At 27.8% G+C, this 14488-nt stretch overlaps 1 protein-coding gene across 1 annotated transcript in view; it reads left to right on the top strand.

Annotated features, from left to right (window-relative positions):
• The first annotated feature begins 400 nt into the window (after positions 1 to 400).
• Positions 401 to 14488, top strand: part of LOC117178835 (tyrosine-protein kinase Dnt) — a 122048-nt gene continuing 107960 nt past the window's right edge. The window contains exon 1 of the mRNA XM_033370334.1: positions 401 to 972. Within this exon, the coding sequence (XP_033226225.1) occupies positions 876 to 972 (97 nt within the window). The 5' untranslated portion in view covers positions 401 to 875. The remainder of the gene's footprint in view (positions 973 to 14488) is intronic.

The raw sequence follows: 14488 nt of genomic DNA, 5'->3' as shown, positions 1-14488 counted from the left end.
AAAGTTAACAAGTAATTATTTTTTCATGTTTTCAAAAACTGAGTTTTTCCTGTTAAAATTCTGTGTTAATGATGAAAAAGAGGACTACGCTAATGTTACAAGAAATTGACTATTTTCAAATTTTCGAGAAAAACGGAATTTTTCAAAAATTGATATATATTTTTTATTTTTGTATTATTTTCTTTTTGAAGTAGAAGAGATTCCAGGCAACCGAAAAAGTTAGGAGAAACACACCATAGGCGCGCACCTGAAAGTAGTCACGGCGAAGGCAACCTATCGTGGGTGGACTTCGGGAATTCTCGACAAGGTCCGTGCAACTTCGGTAAGGCAGGTCTGCGTCGACCCTGGACAACCGATGGCGGCTCGAGCACAACCAGTCGTGGCTTTCGCGGGGAGAGTGTGGTACAACTCTCGTCTGGTTTCGGTCGGCTTATGTTTACTCGAAAATATTTCTCGCCTCTTCTAAAATTATAATGCTTCAGCATTTAATAAAATTAACAACTTGAATTGAAATATAATTAAAAAGTGCTGTGGTGGTTACGACTTGGGAAAACGTGTGTTAACTGGATTGAATTTATTGCCGAGCTGTCAAAGAAACCGCGCTCCTCGTTTGCGAGCCCTACGAGTTGTGAGAAGAAACGGAATAATTCTTCCCGTTGAAAACGAGAGTACACGAATGGTGTGACTGAAGCTGAAATCTGTATTTTTTGACCGGCGTGAGTGTGAACGCCGGTTTTTAAAAAAGTGAAAAAGGCGCGGCAATTTTGAATGACTTTTGGAAAAAAATGAGCTGAGTGAGACTATTATAACTCGTTTGAGCCTGAGGATCTCTTTACGGCTCGTCGACAATTCTTGATCGACACGTGGTTAGCAGGATGCTGCTCAAATTGGCAGTGTTGTTACTGACCCTGCAACAATGTACGGGGTACTTCAATTTTTACCTCGAGAAGCCGGAAGTCCTCACACTTATGGGTGAGTTATTTTATTTATATTGCAATACATTTTTTAAATTTATTATTATTTTTTCTGGCAATGAGAGTGAAGGGACAGTGCAGAGTGGATCAAAACGTCAAAAGTATTTTTTAATAGAGTCTGAATTCCAGAATTTGATTTTTTTGGTGAAATACTTTTGAATGAATTTAAAAGATAATTGTGAGACCCGATTTTTTTATTGAATGAATTTCTCTGTTGACAAATGATATTAAAAATGGTCATTTTGACAACTCTTATTAGGTTTTCGTGAAAAGTTGATTATAATTAAATAAATCTACTTTGTATCAGGCAGCGAGTGATGTACGATAAAACCGATTTTTAATATTTGTTAATTTTATTACACAATTTTTATAAACAAATGTAAAATTCAGACGTTTATGGCAAAAAATATGTCGTTTTTTTATTAAATTGGGTTGAAAATTGTCTCTAATGTAAATTAGAAAGAAATTTTGTGAAAGCTGATTCCTAATTTTTAATTTTTATTCTAATTTAAGAAACATTTAAAAATTAAAAAAATATAATAAAGGATCCAATTTTTGGCATCTACACATAGTAAAACATTTAAAAAACCTGTTTATTTTTTTACTAACAAATTAATGAGTGAAAGCGCTAATTCAAAATTAGAAATACTTGGAGAGTTTATTTTTTAATTTTTTGTTCGGAATCTGTTACGATTTTTTAAAATTCCAAAGTAATTATAAATGTTCTAGGAAAATTTAATAAACAAATGCATATTTTGGTAATACCGTTCTCCAAATACTTTGTTCCTTCAAGATAATTGATTAAACATTTGCCTATAAAAAATAATATATACGATGTTTAAATTCCTGATAACTATTGTTAATTGTTTAAATAAATTTTATTAACCAATAGTGATTTTTGTCAATTTTCAAACTGCAAATTCGGTAAATTTGCGATGTAATCGTGAATTTATATTTTTAATGATATTTTGTTATTTTACAAATTGTTTAAACAATTGATTATTGTTTATAAATGGCCTCTCTTTAAACTAACCTAGAAAATTGTGGTTTTTTACATTATTTAATATTTCCTCATATTTTTGTGTATAATGGAGTAGTAATTAATGGTAATTAAAAATTGTTTAAACAATTTATTGCTTGTAAAAAACTTTTTCTGATTTAATCTACTAATATTTCCAAAATATTTCGATTTTCTAGTTTTTTTTAAGGAAGTGATCACAACAGACAATAAAAAATTCTGTAAACTATATGATTCTTGTTAATGGTTATTTATGATTATTTTTTTATATCTAAAGAGCTGCGAAAAGTTAAAGAATGTTTAAAAGAACCGCAAATTTTTAAGTTAATTCCGAAAAAGATAATAATAGAGGTTTAGGAATTGTTTAAATAATTATCGTTTTTTTCTGAATGAAAATGATAAAAAGAGAAATTAAAACTCTAATATATAAATTTGAATCAGTGTAATTTCACTGATTATCAGTAAAAATCCTTACTGATTTCAATCAGTGATCCATTTCTAGGTATTTCAATCAGTGAGATTGAGTATTGAATCAATAAAAATTCTTACTGATTTAATTCAGTGACCCATTTCTGACTGATTTAAATTCAGAGACCACCTAACTTTAATCGGCTCTTAATTTATAACTCGCTTTTAATTTATAATGATAATTTAAAAAAATAGAGGGATCATTAGTGTCTGAAAAAAATGATAAACATGCCGTATTCGCTTTCAAAGTGTCCACTGAATTTCCTGAAAGCACGGTCGTATTAAAATAAATTGACGGCACAAACAGAGGTTTTTTTTGGGTGCCCCTCGAATTACGGGTCATTTTTCAGAGAGTCACCTCCTTAAAATACATACTCCATTCACACGTATCTGGACGTAAAGTGCTTTATTTACGAGCTATAAACTTTTTGCAGTCAAAACTTGCAAATGACTTTTAAAATAATGCACACTCGACTACTCGCAATAATTCTCGGATAGAGGCTCGAATTTCAGAGACGGGAGTCGATGGCCCGCAGAATTTCTATTAATATTTTCAAGAATTCTTACTCATTTCGCGAAAGCGAGCTCTACATTCGAAACAGCGAAAATTCAATAAAAATTAGTGATAAGTCACTAAGAGTTAGTGATAATTCTCTAAAAATCAGTGATAATTCACTAACCATCAATGAGAATTCACTAATAATTAGTGATAATTCACTACGAATCAGTGGAAATTCACTTAGAACTAGTGATAACTTACTAACAATCATCAGTGAAAATTCACTAAGAACTAGTGATAACTCACTGAACAATCAGTGATAATTTACTAGGAATCATTGAAAACTTAATAAGAACAAATGATAATTCCTTTAAAATCAGTGAGAATTCCCTAAAAATCATTGATAATTCACTAACAATCAGTCATACTTCACGAAAAATCAGTGATAATTCACGAAGAATCACTGATAATTTACTAAAAATCAGTGGTAATTCACTAAGAACGCGTGATAATTCTCTAACAATCAGTGATAATTCCGTAAAAATCAGTGCTAATTCACTAAGAATCACTGATAATTTACTAAAAATCTGTGATAATTAACAAAGAATCAGTGATAATTCACTAAGAATCACTGATAATTTACTAAAAATCAGTGATAATTCACTAAGAACGCGTGATAATTCTCTAACAATCAGTGATAATTCCGTAAAAATCAGTGATAATTCACTAAGAATCACTGATAATTTACTAAAAATCTGTGATAATTAACAAAGAATCAGTGATAATTCACTAAGAGTCACTGATAATTTACTAAAAATCTGTGATAATTAACAAAGAATCAGTGATAATTCACTAAGAATCACTGATAATTTACTCAAAATAAGTAATAATTAACAAAGAATGAGTGATAATTCACTCAAAATCACTGATAATTTACTAAAAATCAGTGATAATTTACTAAGAATCAGTGATGATTCCCTAAACATCAGTACTAATTCACGAATAATCAGTGATAATTCACGAAGAATCACTGATAATTTACTAAAAATCTGTGACAATTAACAAAGAATCAGTGATAATTCACTAAGAATCACTGATAATTTACTCAAAATCTGTGATAATTAACAAAGAATCAGTGATAATTCACTAAGAATCACTGATAATTTACTAAAAATCATTGATAATTTACTAAAAATCAGTGATAATTTACTAAGAATCAGTGATAATTCCCTAAAAATCAGTACTAATTCACGAATAATCAGTGATAATTCACGAACAATCACTGATAATTTACTAAAAATCAGTGATAATTCACTGAAAATCAGTGATAATTCACTAAAATTCAGTAATAATTCTCTAAGAATGAGTGATAATGCTCTGCAATCAGTGATAATTAATTCACGAAGAATCAGTGTTCATTCACTAAGAATTAGTTATAATTCACTAAGAATTTAGTGATAATTCACTAAGAACTAGTAATAATTCGCCAACAATCAGTGATAATTCACTAAAAATCAGTGATAATTCACTAACAATCAGTGATAATTCACTAAGAATCAGCGATAATTTACCAGGAATAATTGATCATCTTTGTTCAAAATTCGTTTTACTTTTTGTTTAAAATTAATATTTTTAACTATTCGTATTATTATCTTAAAATTAATGTTTTTCGGTAAAAAAATCTTTCTTGGTTAAATATGAACTGTTTTGTTGAAAATTCATTTTTTCAGATTTTAAAAAGTCTTGTCAGTTTTGCTTGCATTTTTTGTGAAAAATTAGTTTATTTTGCGGTTGAAAATTAATTTTTTTTAAATGTTAATTAAACTACGCGAGTTGAAGATTCAAATCTTTATTCGGAAATTTAACTTTAAATCTTGTTAACAATTCTATTTTTTTTGTCAATTAAATTTTGTAATTGCAAATTTAACTATTGCATTTTTTGTTTAAAATTTATATTTTTTAGATTAAAATTTATCTTTTTATGTGAAGGTTTAACTATATGTTTGAAAACTCATCTATTTTTTTGAAAATTCATCTCTATGTTTCAAAATTTTATTATTTTGGTGAAATTTCACCTTTTTTTTGAAATTTATTTTGTTCAACTAAAATTCCAATTATTTGAATTTTTGAAAATTGTTTTTTCTTTTCTTGGTTAAATTTTGGCTTAAAAATGCAACTATTTGGTAGTTTATAAAACGGGTTTTGATTGAAATTTAACCTTTTTGGTTTAAAAATGAGACCATTTGGTAAAAAAATATTGTTTATACTTGAAACTTCAACTATTTCATTAAAAAATCAATTTTTTGTATAAATTCAACTTTTTAACTTCAAAACTCAATTCTTTTGTTGAAAATTCATTTATTTTGGCGGAAAATATATTTTGGTAGGAAAATAAACTATTGTGTTAAAAATTTGTCTCTTTCACACAAAATTTCAATTATTTGGTTACAAAATTATTAGTTTATCGTTAAAAATTTATTTTCCTCAGTGAAAAATAAACTTTTTTGTCAAAAAATCTATCTTTTGGTTTTCAAAATCTTCGTTTCTCTATACAAAATTCGACTTTTTAGCTCGAACAATCATCTCTTTTGTTTCAAATTCATCTCTTTTGGTAAAACAATTTGTTTAGTTAAAAATTGAACTATTTTATTAAAAATGCAATATATTTCTACTTGAAATCTTAGGAATTTATTGCATTTTATATTGAATTCAATATAGTACTTAAATTAATTTTATCGAAAAGGTATTATTCCCCTGAGTGAAATTCTACCGATTCAAATTAGGAAAAAAATGTAAAATCGAATTGCACCGAGTCTAGCTTGAATATCGCTAAGTCGATTTTTTTCCGTATGCCGCCGCAAGTCAACGAGCTGAACATTTTTCGCGGTTCACCGGTCCGTAAGCAAATTATCGACGTTGAGAAAATATTGAAAAAGTTCCGATACCTTCTTCCACAGCGCATACTCTGAGTTTACGGTGGAGTAAGATAGCAGATCGTTTCCGTAAGCTGAAAACTAAAAAAAAGTTTGTAAAAATCGGCAATTTTATTATTTTTTAACTTGCAAAATACCACATTTTACAGAAATTATTGTTTTTAAAATTACTGTCCCAAAAATGATTTCCTGTTACTGGAAGAAGACTCACTTTGTTAATTTAGTGATTTTCTAGAAATGAGGAAGAATATAAGAGAAAATATAGTTGAAATAGAGTCGAATTTGGATTTAGTGACTCTGGATTTAGTGTTTCCGAGAATTGACACTGCGGGGATGGGTGTGAGGAGCTGCGGGGAGGTGTGCGGTGTTCATTCAGGCGTGACGAATCAGAGAGAGAAACAGGAGAGACAAAACAGTTCCGAGACTCTAGATTTATGACCAACTGACACTAATTTGTTTATAAATTTTTAGTACTCTAGGATTTTTGATTTAATAAATTGCAATTGAAAGAATTTTATTTCAAGGGAAAATGTAAAATTGTACACAATTCATGGAACGCATACTTGTTGCAAGATACGCCTTTGGAAATGCGATACTTTTTAGTCACAACAATGGGTGCTGATTACTTGAAAAAAAATCTTTGATTATCAGACTTACGTAGAAGACTTTATCAAAAGACGTCCGGTTATGGACTTTCATCTTTTGCCAGTATTATATAATCTTATTGCAAATTAAGTTTTATCACCAAATTCAGCTAGAAAATAAACTATTTTTTGGCAATTAACAATTCGGAGAACCACCCCAGTCTAAATTTACCTAAATTCAAATCCATGATTTTTTTGGAAAAATTCACTGATCTGAAAATCCAGAAATGAAACATTAAAAATTTCAGTTTAAAAAAAAATTATTTTGTGACCAAAAAAAAAAAAATTATTTAAAAAAATTAGTTTAAGTTTCAAACAATAAAATTAATTTTTTATCAAAACTATAAATTTTCACACAAAAAGAGTAATTTTTGAACAAAAAAAGATAAACTTTCAACAAAATCCATGAATGTTTAACTAATACAGATAATTTTTCAAATAAAAAGATAATTTTTCAATCAAAAATAGAGTATTTAAATTGTTAGTTAAAAACTTAATTTCAAACAAAAGAAAAAAATTTCATCAAAATAATTTAATTTCCAACCAAACATGGATTTGCTAAATATTCTGAAAAAAAATTTAACAAAAAAAGCTAATTTTTAAAAAAATAGTTACATTTTCAAACAAAGAGAGAAATTGGAAGTTAAAAAGATGAATTTTCAACAAGGTGGATTGATTATTCTCCAAAAAAAAATTAATATTCAACGAAAATAGATTAGTTTTGAACCAAAAATGTATTATTTACATTTTCCTTAAAAAAAAAACAATTTTACAACAAAATCAAATTCATAAGAAAGTAGGTACATTTTCAACTGACCCAAATTAATTTTCAACTTAAAAGATAAATTTTCAACCGAGAATAATTTTCGAGCAAAAAAAATCAACAAAAAAAATGAATTTTCCACTAAAAACAAAAAATCAAATGTTTAAATTTTCAGTTGAGAACCTAATTTAAAAAAAGCGAATTTCCGACAAAAAACGAGTGTCACACAAAATAATTCAATTTTCAAACAAAAAAGTAATTTTTAACAACAAAAAAAAAACAAGTTTTCAGTCAAATAGTTAAGTTTTCAACCAAATAAATCAATTTTCATCTAAAGCTCTGAATTTTCCACGAAACAAATTTATTTTTAACCGTATAGAATAAAGATAGATAAAGTTTGAAATGAAAATTATAAATTTTCAGTTAAGAAATTAACTTTCAGTAAAAAAAGAGATTTTGCAACCAAACAGATAAAATTTTAATCCAGAAGATAAATTTTCTACAAAAAGAAAATTCATCAATAGTATAACAAATAGTTGAATTTGGAAACAAAATGATGAATTTTCAAACAAGATAATTAATTTTCTAAAAAAAAAAAAATTAATTTTTAACAAAGGAGATCAGTTTTCAACCAAGTAGTTGAATTTCCTACCAAAAAGTAATATTTTTCAACAAAAAACAATGAATTTTTAATAAGAAAAGATTCATCTTGAACCAAACTGCTGCATTTTAAACCAAGAAGGACCAAATTTCTATCGAAATAAATTAATTTTCAACCAAAAAAGATTTAAAATTAAAATTTAAAATAGTTAAATTCAAGAAACGAAAACCGAATTTTTAATAAAATATTTTAACCCTCAACCAAAGCAGAATAATCTTTAACGAAACTGCTGCGTTATTGAAGAAAAAATGTAAAATTTTATCAAAAGAAATGAACTTGCGAACCAAAAGGTCGATTTTTTTAAACAAAATATTTTAATTTTTGAACTAAAAGGGATTCTTTAATCAAGAAAAAAAATCTATCAAATTTTAAAATTGTTAAGCAAAAATAGTTCAATTTTCGTTCTAAAAAGATGAATTTTCAATAAAATAGTTTAATTTTAACATAAATAATTAAATTTGCAACTAGAAAAGATGAATTCTTAACCATAAATATAATGTTGAACTTAAAAAATAGTTAGCCTGCAATAAATGGAATTAATTATTTGAATAAAAAATTTAATTAATTAATCTTAATGGAACTGAGAAAAGTAGTTAAAAGTTATTCCAAAATATTACAGCTTTTGTTGTAATTTATTTACCCAAAAATAAAAAAGCAATTGGTTTAACTATATTCTCCAACTAAGTAAACTTATTTGACAATTTTCCAGGATTTTTGTTTTAGTTTTCCATAAATTAATTCATCAGTTTCATTTATTTGATACACTTGACTCTCCGTTTAGTCACTCGCGTTTTATTAATTACTATAACTGCTGGCCCGCGCAATTTCCCACGGCGCGGGGCGTGAGACGGTTGTGTAGCCGAAAGGCGCAGTACGCGAGTACTCACATCCTGAGATTGCGCACTGTGGCTAAACCGCGAGTCGGGTATTTTCATATTCAGTTTTTTTCTACTTTTTTAAAATATCGTTGTAAGGTTTTGATGGAGGGCAGGGAAAGGGAGAAAATTTAACGGTGTTTTACATTAGGAGAGTGATTTTTGGATGACACCTTATATTCGAAAATTCGAAAATCGTGAAATAAAATCAAAAAATCTGCTTTCTTTCTTGCGCCTTGTCAGGTTCATTGAAGATCGTTAACGTCAGGAAATCTATTTAGTCAGGAGATTATAACGAGTCCGTTTTGCCCCCATATTTACTGACCAGGTCAGGATCGCAGTCTCCGTTAGTCAAGTTGGCTCAAAAAATTTACGATCCATTATCCCTGGCATGCAGTGTGCCTTCTACTTCCACTACAGTCCACGCTGTCCGTCTACCTCTACACAGTCTACACTCCACTCTGCCCGTCTATACTCCCACTCTGCCTTTCCATACGCCTTCTGCCCACGCACACACACAATTCAAAAGCAGATTCCCATGAGCGTTTATTTACATTTACATCCTCGCACGGCCGGAGAAACGAATGAGACGCAAATTGCAAAATGCAATGTTGAACTTCATTTCTAATTTGAAACTTGCAATCTCATTTCTTTACCTTCAGGGACATGGTGCTCGTTATACTTATTTTTCATCCCTACTTCGACTCTTGCAAGTTCAAATTAAAGGCCCGAACAGAAAATTACAGTTTTTCGAATTTAAGCATTTTCTATTTACAAAAAAAAAAAAAAAACAAGTAGAAGCTATAAATTATTCCAAATTGAAGTAAAAACTTTTATTTAACAAAATTATTTAATTGATACAATTAAAGTTCAAAATTCATTTTGAAAATAATTCAAGCTCCTAAGGTGAAAATAAATCAATAAAATAAAATAATTTTTCTTAGACAGTTGATGAATATTTTTCTAAAGGATTACTATAAATTAAGATTTTTTGTTTGTTTTGTTTTGGGTGAAATTTTATGTTTTTTTTCGGTAAAAAGAGTTTTTAACTGTTTTGTTAACATTTTCGTCTTTTGGTTTGAAAATTCAGATTTTTTAAATTTAACGTCTGTTTGTCGAAAACTAAACTCGTTTATTAAAACTAGTTAGTTAACTTTCTTGGTTTATAATTTTTATGTTAAAAAATTCGAATTTCTTTTAAAAATTCCTTTTTTTTGGCTTAGAAGTTTAACCATTTCGTTGACAATAAAACTATTTTTGATTTAAGTTTAGTAATTATCAGTGAAAATGCGTGTTTTTGTTATTAAAAAATAAAGTTTTTTAATTACAAAATTTATCTGTTTAATTTTTTGTTAAAAATTGATCTTTTTAATTGAAAATTATACTTTTTTTAACAAATTCATCTTCTTTGCTAAAGAAAACAAGAATTGGGTTTAAAGTTTATTATTTCTTCACTTAAAAATGTTTTCTGGTTCAAAATTAATTTTTTTTTTTTAAAGAAATTCGACTTTAGTTCCAAATGCAACAGTTTAATTCAAAATTAATTTTTTTAAATTCGCATTTTTTGTTCAAAATTCAGCAGCTTTCGACTTATTCTGTTGTAAATTTAATTATTTTGTTAAAAATTCATCATTTTTTATTAATATTCCAACTGTTTTCTTAGAAGTTCAACTCTTTTTAAATCATATTTTTAATGAACATTAAATTTTCGTAAGAAACTGGTTTTTGTTTACAACAGTAAAATTTTTTTTGGCTCAAATATTCATTATTAAATATTTCATTAAGAATTAATATTTTTTTGGTTTACAATTTATTGTTAAAAATAAATTGAAAAATTATCTATTTCAGTTCTTGTCGAGTCTTTATATTTTTTTATTTAAAAATTCAACTATTTTGTCAGAAAGTCTTTTTTGCCCAAAAAAATTTAAATTTTTTTGGTAAATTTATCTCTTCTTCTAAGATATAATGTTTTTGGTTAAAAGTTTATTTTTTGTTTGAAACTTAATCTGTTTTGGTTGGCAAGTCTACTATTTTATTGAAATTATTCTTTTTGAATAAATTGACCTATTCCAATTTAAAAGAAAAATATTTTTTATTCAAATATTAACTATTAAATATTTATCTATTCCATTTCTAATTGAACAATTTATTTTTGAAAATGTAACTTTGTAGTTTAAAGTTAACTTTTTTGTTGAAAATTCCTATTTTTCGTTAGAAAATTGTATTATTCTGAAAAAAAATATTTCTGGCATAGGAATTCATCTTTGTTAGAAATTCGTCTTTTTGGGTCAATTCAACCTTCTTTTAATTAAAATTTAAATCTTTTTTGGTTAATAATTCTTTTTTTGTTGTTCAAAATGCAACTGTTTTATTGAAATTTATTCTGGTTTTTTGGGGACTCAACTATTTCTTTAAAAGTTCAATATCTTGGTTCAAAGTTGAACTATTTTGTTAAAAATTAATTTTTTTATTGATAATTTAACTATCACATTTAAATTCTGTTAAAAAATAAATAAAAATATATTACTAATTGGAAATGCCTAAGTTGAATGATTTTTATTTCCAATTCGGAATTCTACACTAATTATTGAGATGAAAAATAATTGAGATTTAAAGAGTTAATTTTGAATTTTTTAAAAATTCAATATCAATATTATTATTATATATTAATTTTTAATTTTTTAATTTTAATTTTTCAAGCTATTTACTTAATTTATTATTAGAAAGATTTGAGAGAGTGATGTCAGCTTTGTAGCTATTAAGAGTTTTAATAATTTATCGCGATGAATGCAAATTAATCTCCTGTTCAGTAATCCTCTAAATAATATTTTAATATCAACTTCTACGAAATCCCAGAAAAATTTTTAAGATCACAATAAATCTTTGAAGCACCTACACTTAAAAACGATATAAAATTCTCCTAAATTCGTCATTAAATTCATTTGCATACCTACCGACTCAAAAATGTAACTAAATCTTGAATTCGTAGTAAATCCTCTCAGAAAATGAAAACTGATCTGGCAGATAAAACTGCAAAATTTTAAATGACTAGGGATCTGCTTAAATATGTAAAACCTGATTTGGGAATATTTATGTGCACCTGGAAGCGTGCGAATTTCGTCATCCACCTATCTATTAATTTAATTAACTAGAGTTTTTATTTAACGCCTCGTTCAAGCTACTCGTGTAGATTATTTAAAAAAAAAATATATACAAGCGATATTTAATTCACACTTAAAATTAAACTAAAGTCAATAATGGCAGTCCTGTCATAAAAATAATAATAATAAATTTTTAATTTAAAAATACCTTCATAGAATAAAAAATTATCAATATAATATTGAATTTCTTTACATAACTGTTTGTAGTTAATTATTGTTGTATACCTCATAACTTCACGAAATAAATAAATAAAGTTTTTAACCAAATAAATTGGCACTAAGAAATTCCCCAAAAAAGAGAAAATATTCTATTGTAAAATATCTAACATTAATGAAAACTTGCGTCTAAAACTAAATAAAATTTTATTTGAATCTTTTTATTTTGTTGTTTATTTATTAATAATGAGTGAAGCCATTTTTAGTTTAATTTCGTGACTTATCTACTCTCGGGAATTTTATTATTTATATACTTTTCTATGTCGAAGGAATCAATAACATTTTTTATTATTTTCTTCTCTCTTTCATAACACTTTTATGGACCAACTAACATACGAAATGTCGAGGAGGGCAATAAAATATTATAACGAGGTCCTTGTTAAGGAGAGATGGCGTGGGGTGCATCCAAGTCTAAGACTGGTTCTAGTTTGTTTAGTCTCGAGCTTAGACACCAAATAATCGACAGTCACTCCCCCTCCCTGACCCTCCCCTCCGCGCCCAATCTCTTTTTATATATTTTTTCTTTTCTTTTTTGATCTCTTGCTGGTTGGGCCTACATGCACCGCAACGGGCCTTATATTTCAGATCCAGGGGCCAGATACTGATTCGAGAGGCCCCTGGGCCCAGCGACCTGCTGCCCATATGGAGAGACTCTCCACAGGCTTCCTGGAAGAAGGTGGTTTCCAATTTCGTTGCACGCTGAAGGTCTCCTTGATGGGAGTAAAGTTGACGCTTGTAATAAAAGATCGATTAAATCTTAACATCGATCAAGGTCCAATTGCACTTGTTTCGTCTTTCAGGCGAGAAAGACTCGCTGTCATGGATGTATACTCGGGTCTTTTGTTTTTGTTTGTTCTTGGGATCAACAACTTAGTTTTTTTCTGCTTTAAAATGACAGGTGATATTTTTAAAAAAAGTTTCATTCAAATCGAACCAGTTTTGGTGCTTTTCGGTCGCCATTTTGGATCCGCCATTTTATTTTTGAAATTTCCGTAAATAGATTTGTAAATAGAAAGTTTAAGAATTTCAGACCAAAAAAGTTTCATTGAAATCAAACCATTTTTTAGTTTTGATCGCAATATTAGATCCTCCATATTGGATTCGCCATTTTTTTTTAAATTTCCGATAACAGATTTGAAATCAGCGAGGTAAAGAACCTACACAAAAAAAGGTTAATTCAAATCGAACGATTTTTAGTACTATTTGAGTCGCAATATTGGACCCGCTTTGTTTTTTAAGTTTCCGAAATTAGATCTGAAATCAAAGACCAAAAAAACAGTCGCAAAAATGTTTCATTTCAATACGACCATTTTTTAAATGTTTTTGGTCGTCATATTGGATCCAATATTTTTGCTTAAATTTTCGAAAAAGATTTTGAGATTAGCGATCAAAAAAGTTTTATTCAAATCGAACCATTCTTTGGTCGCCATATTGGATCCGCTTTGTTCTTGAAATTTTTCGAAACAGAGTTGAAATCAAGAAGACAAGGAGTCCACACAAAAAATAAGTTTTATTGAAATTCAACCTTTTTAATTTTGTTGTCACCATATTAGATACACTTTCTTTTAAATTACCCATAACAGATTTAAAGTCAGCGACTTGAAAACAGGCAAAAAAAATCCATTCCAATCGAACCGTTTTTTTATAGCCATATTGGATCTAATATATATTTTTTAATTTTCGATAAAGATGTTAATATTAGCGATCAAAAAAGTTTTACTTAAATCGAACCATTCTTTGGTCGCCATATTGGATCCGCTTTGTTCTTGAAATTTTCCAAAACCGATTTGAAATCAGGGAGACAACCTACACAAAAAAAGTTCTATTCAATTCCAACCTTTTTTTATTTATTTATTTTTGGTCACCATATTGGATACACTTTTTTAATTACCCATAACAGATTTAAAATCAGCGACTTGAAAACAGGCAAAAAAAATCCATTCCAAACGAACCGTTTTTTTATAGCCATATTGGATCTAATATATTTTTTTTAATTTTGATAAAGATGTTGAGATTAGCGACCAAAAAAGTTTTACTTAAATCGAACCATTCTTTGGTCGCCATATTGGATCCGCTTTGTTCTTGAAATTTTCCAAAACCGATTTGAAATCAGGGAGACAAAGAACCCACACAAAAAAAGTTCTATTCAATTCCAACCTTTTTTTATTTATTTATTTTTGGTCACCATATTGGATACACTTTTTTAATTACCCATAACAGATTTAAAGTCAGCGACTTGAAAACAGGCAAAAAAAAATCCATTCCAAACGAACCGT

Source organism: Belonocnema kinseyi, chromosome 8 (genome assembly GCF_010883055.1).
Source record: "Belonocnema kinseyi isolate 2016_QV_RU_SX_M_011 chromosome 8, B_treatae_v1, whole genome shotgun sequence".
NCBI lineage: Eukaryota > Metazoa > Arthropoda > Insecta > Hymenoptera > Cynipidae > Belonocnema > Belonocnema kinseyi.
Note: the sequence above shows the minus strand (reverse complement) of the source record. Positions and strands in the feature narration are given on the sequence as shown.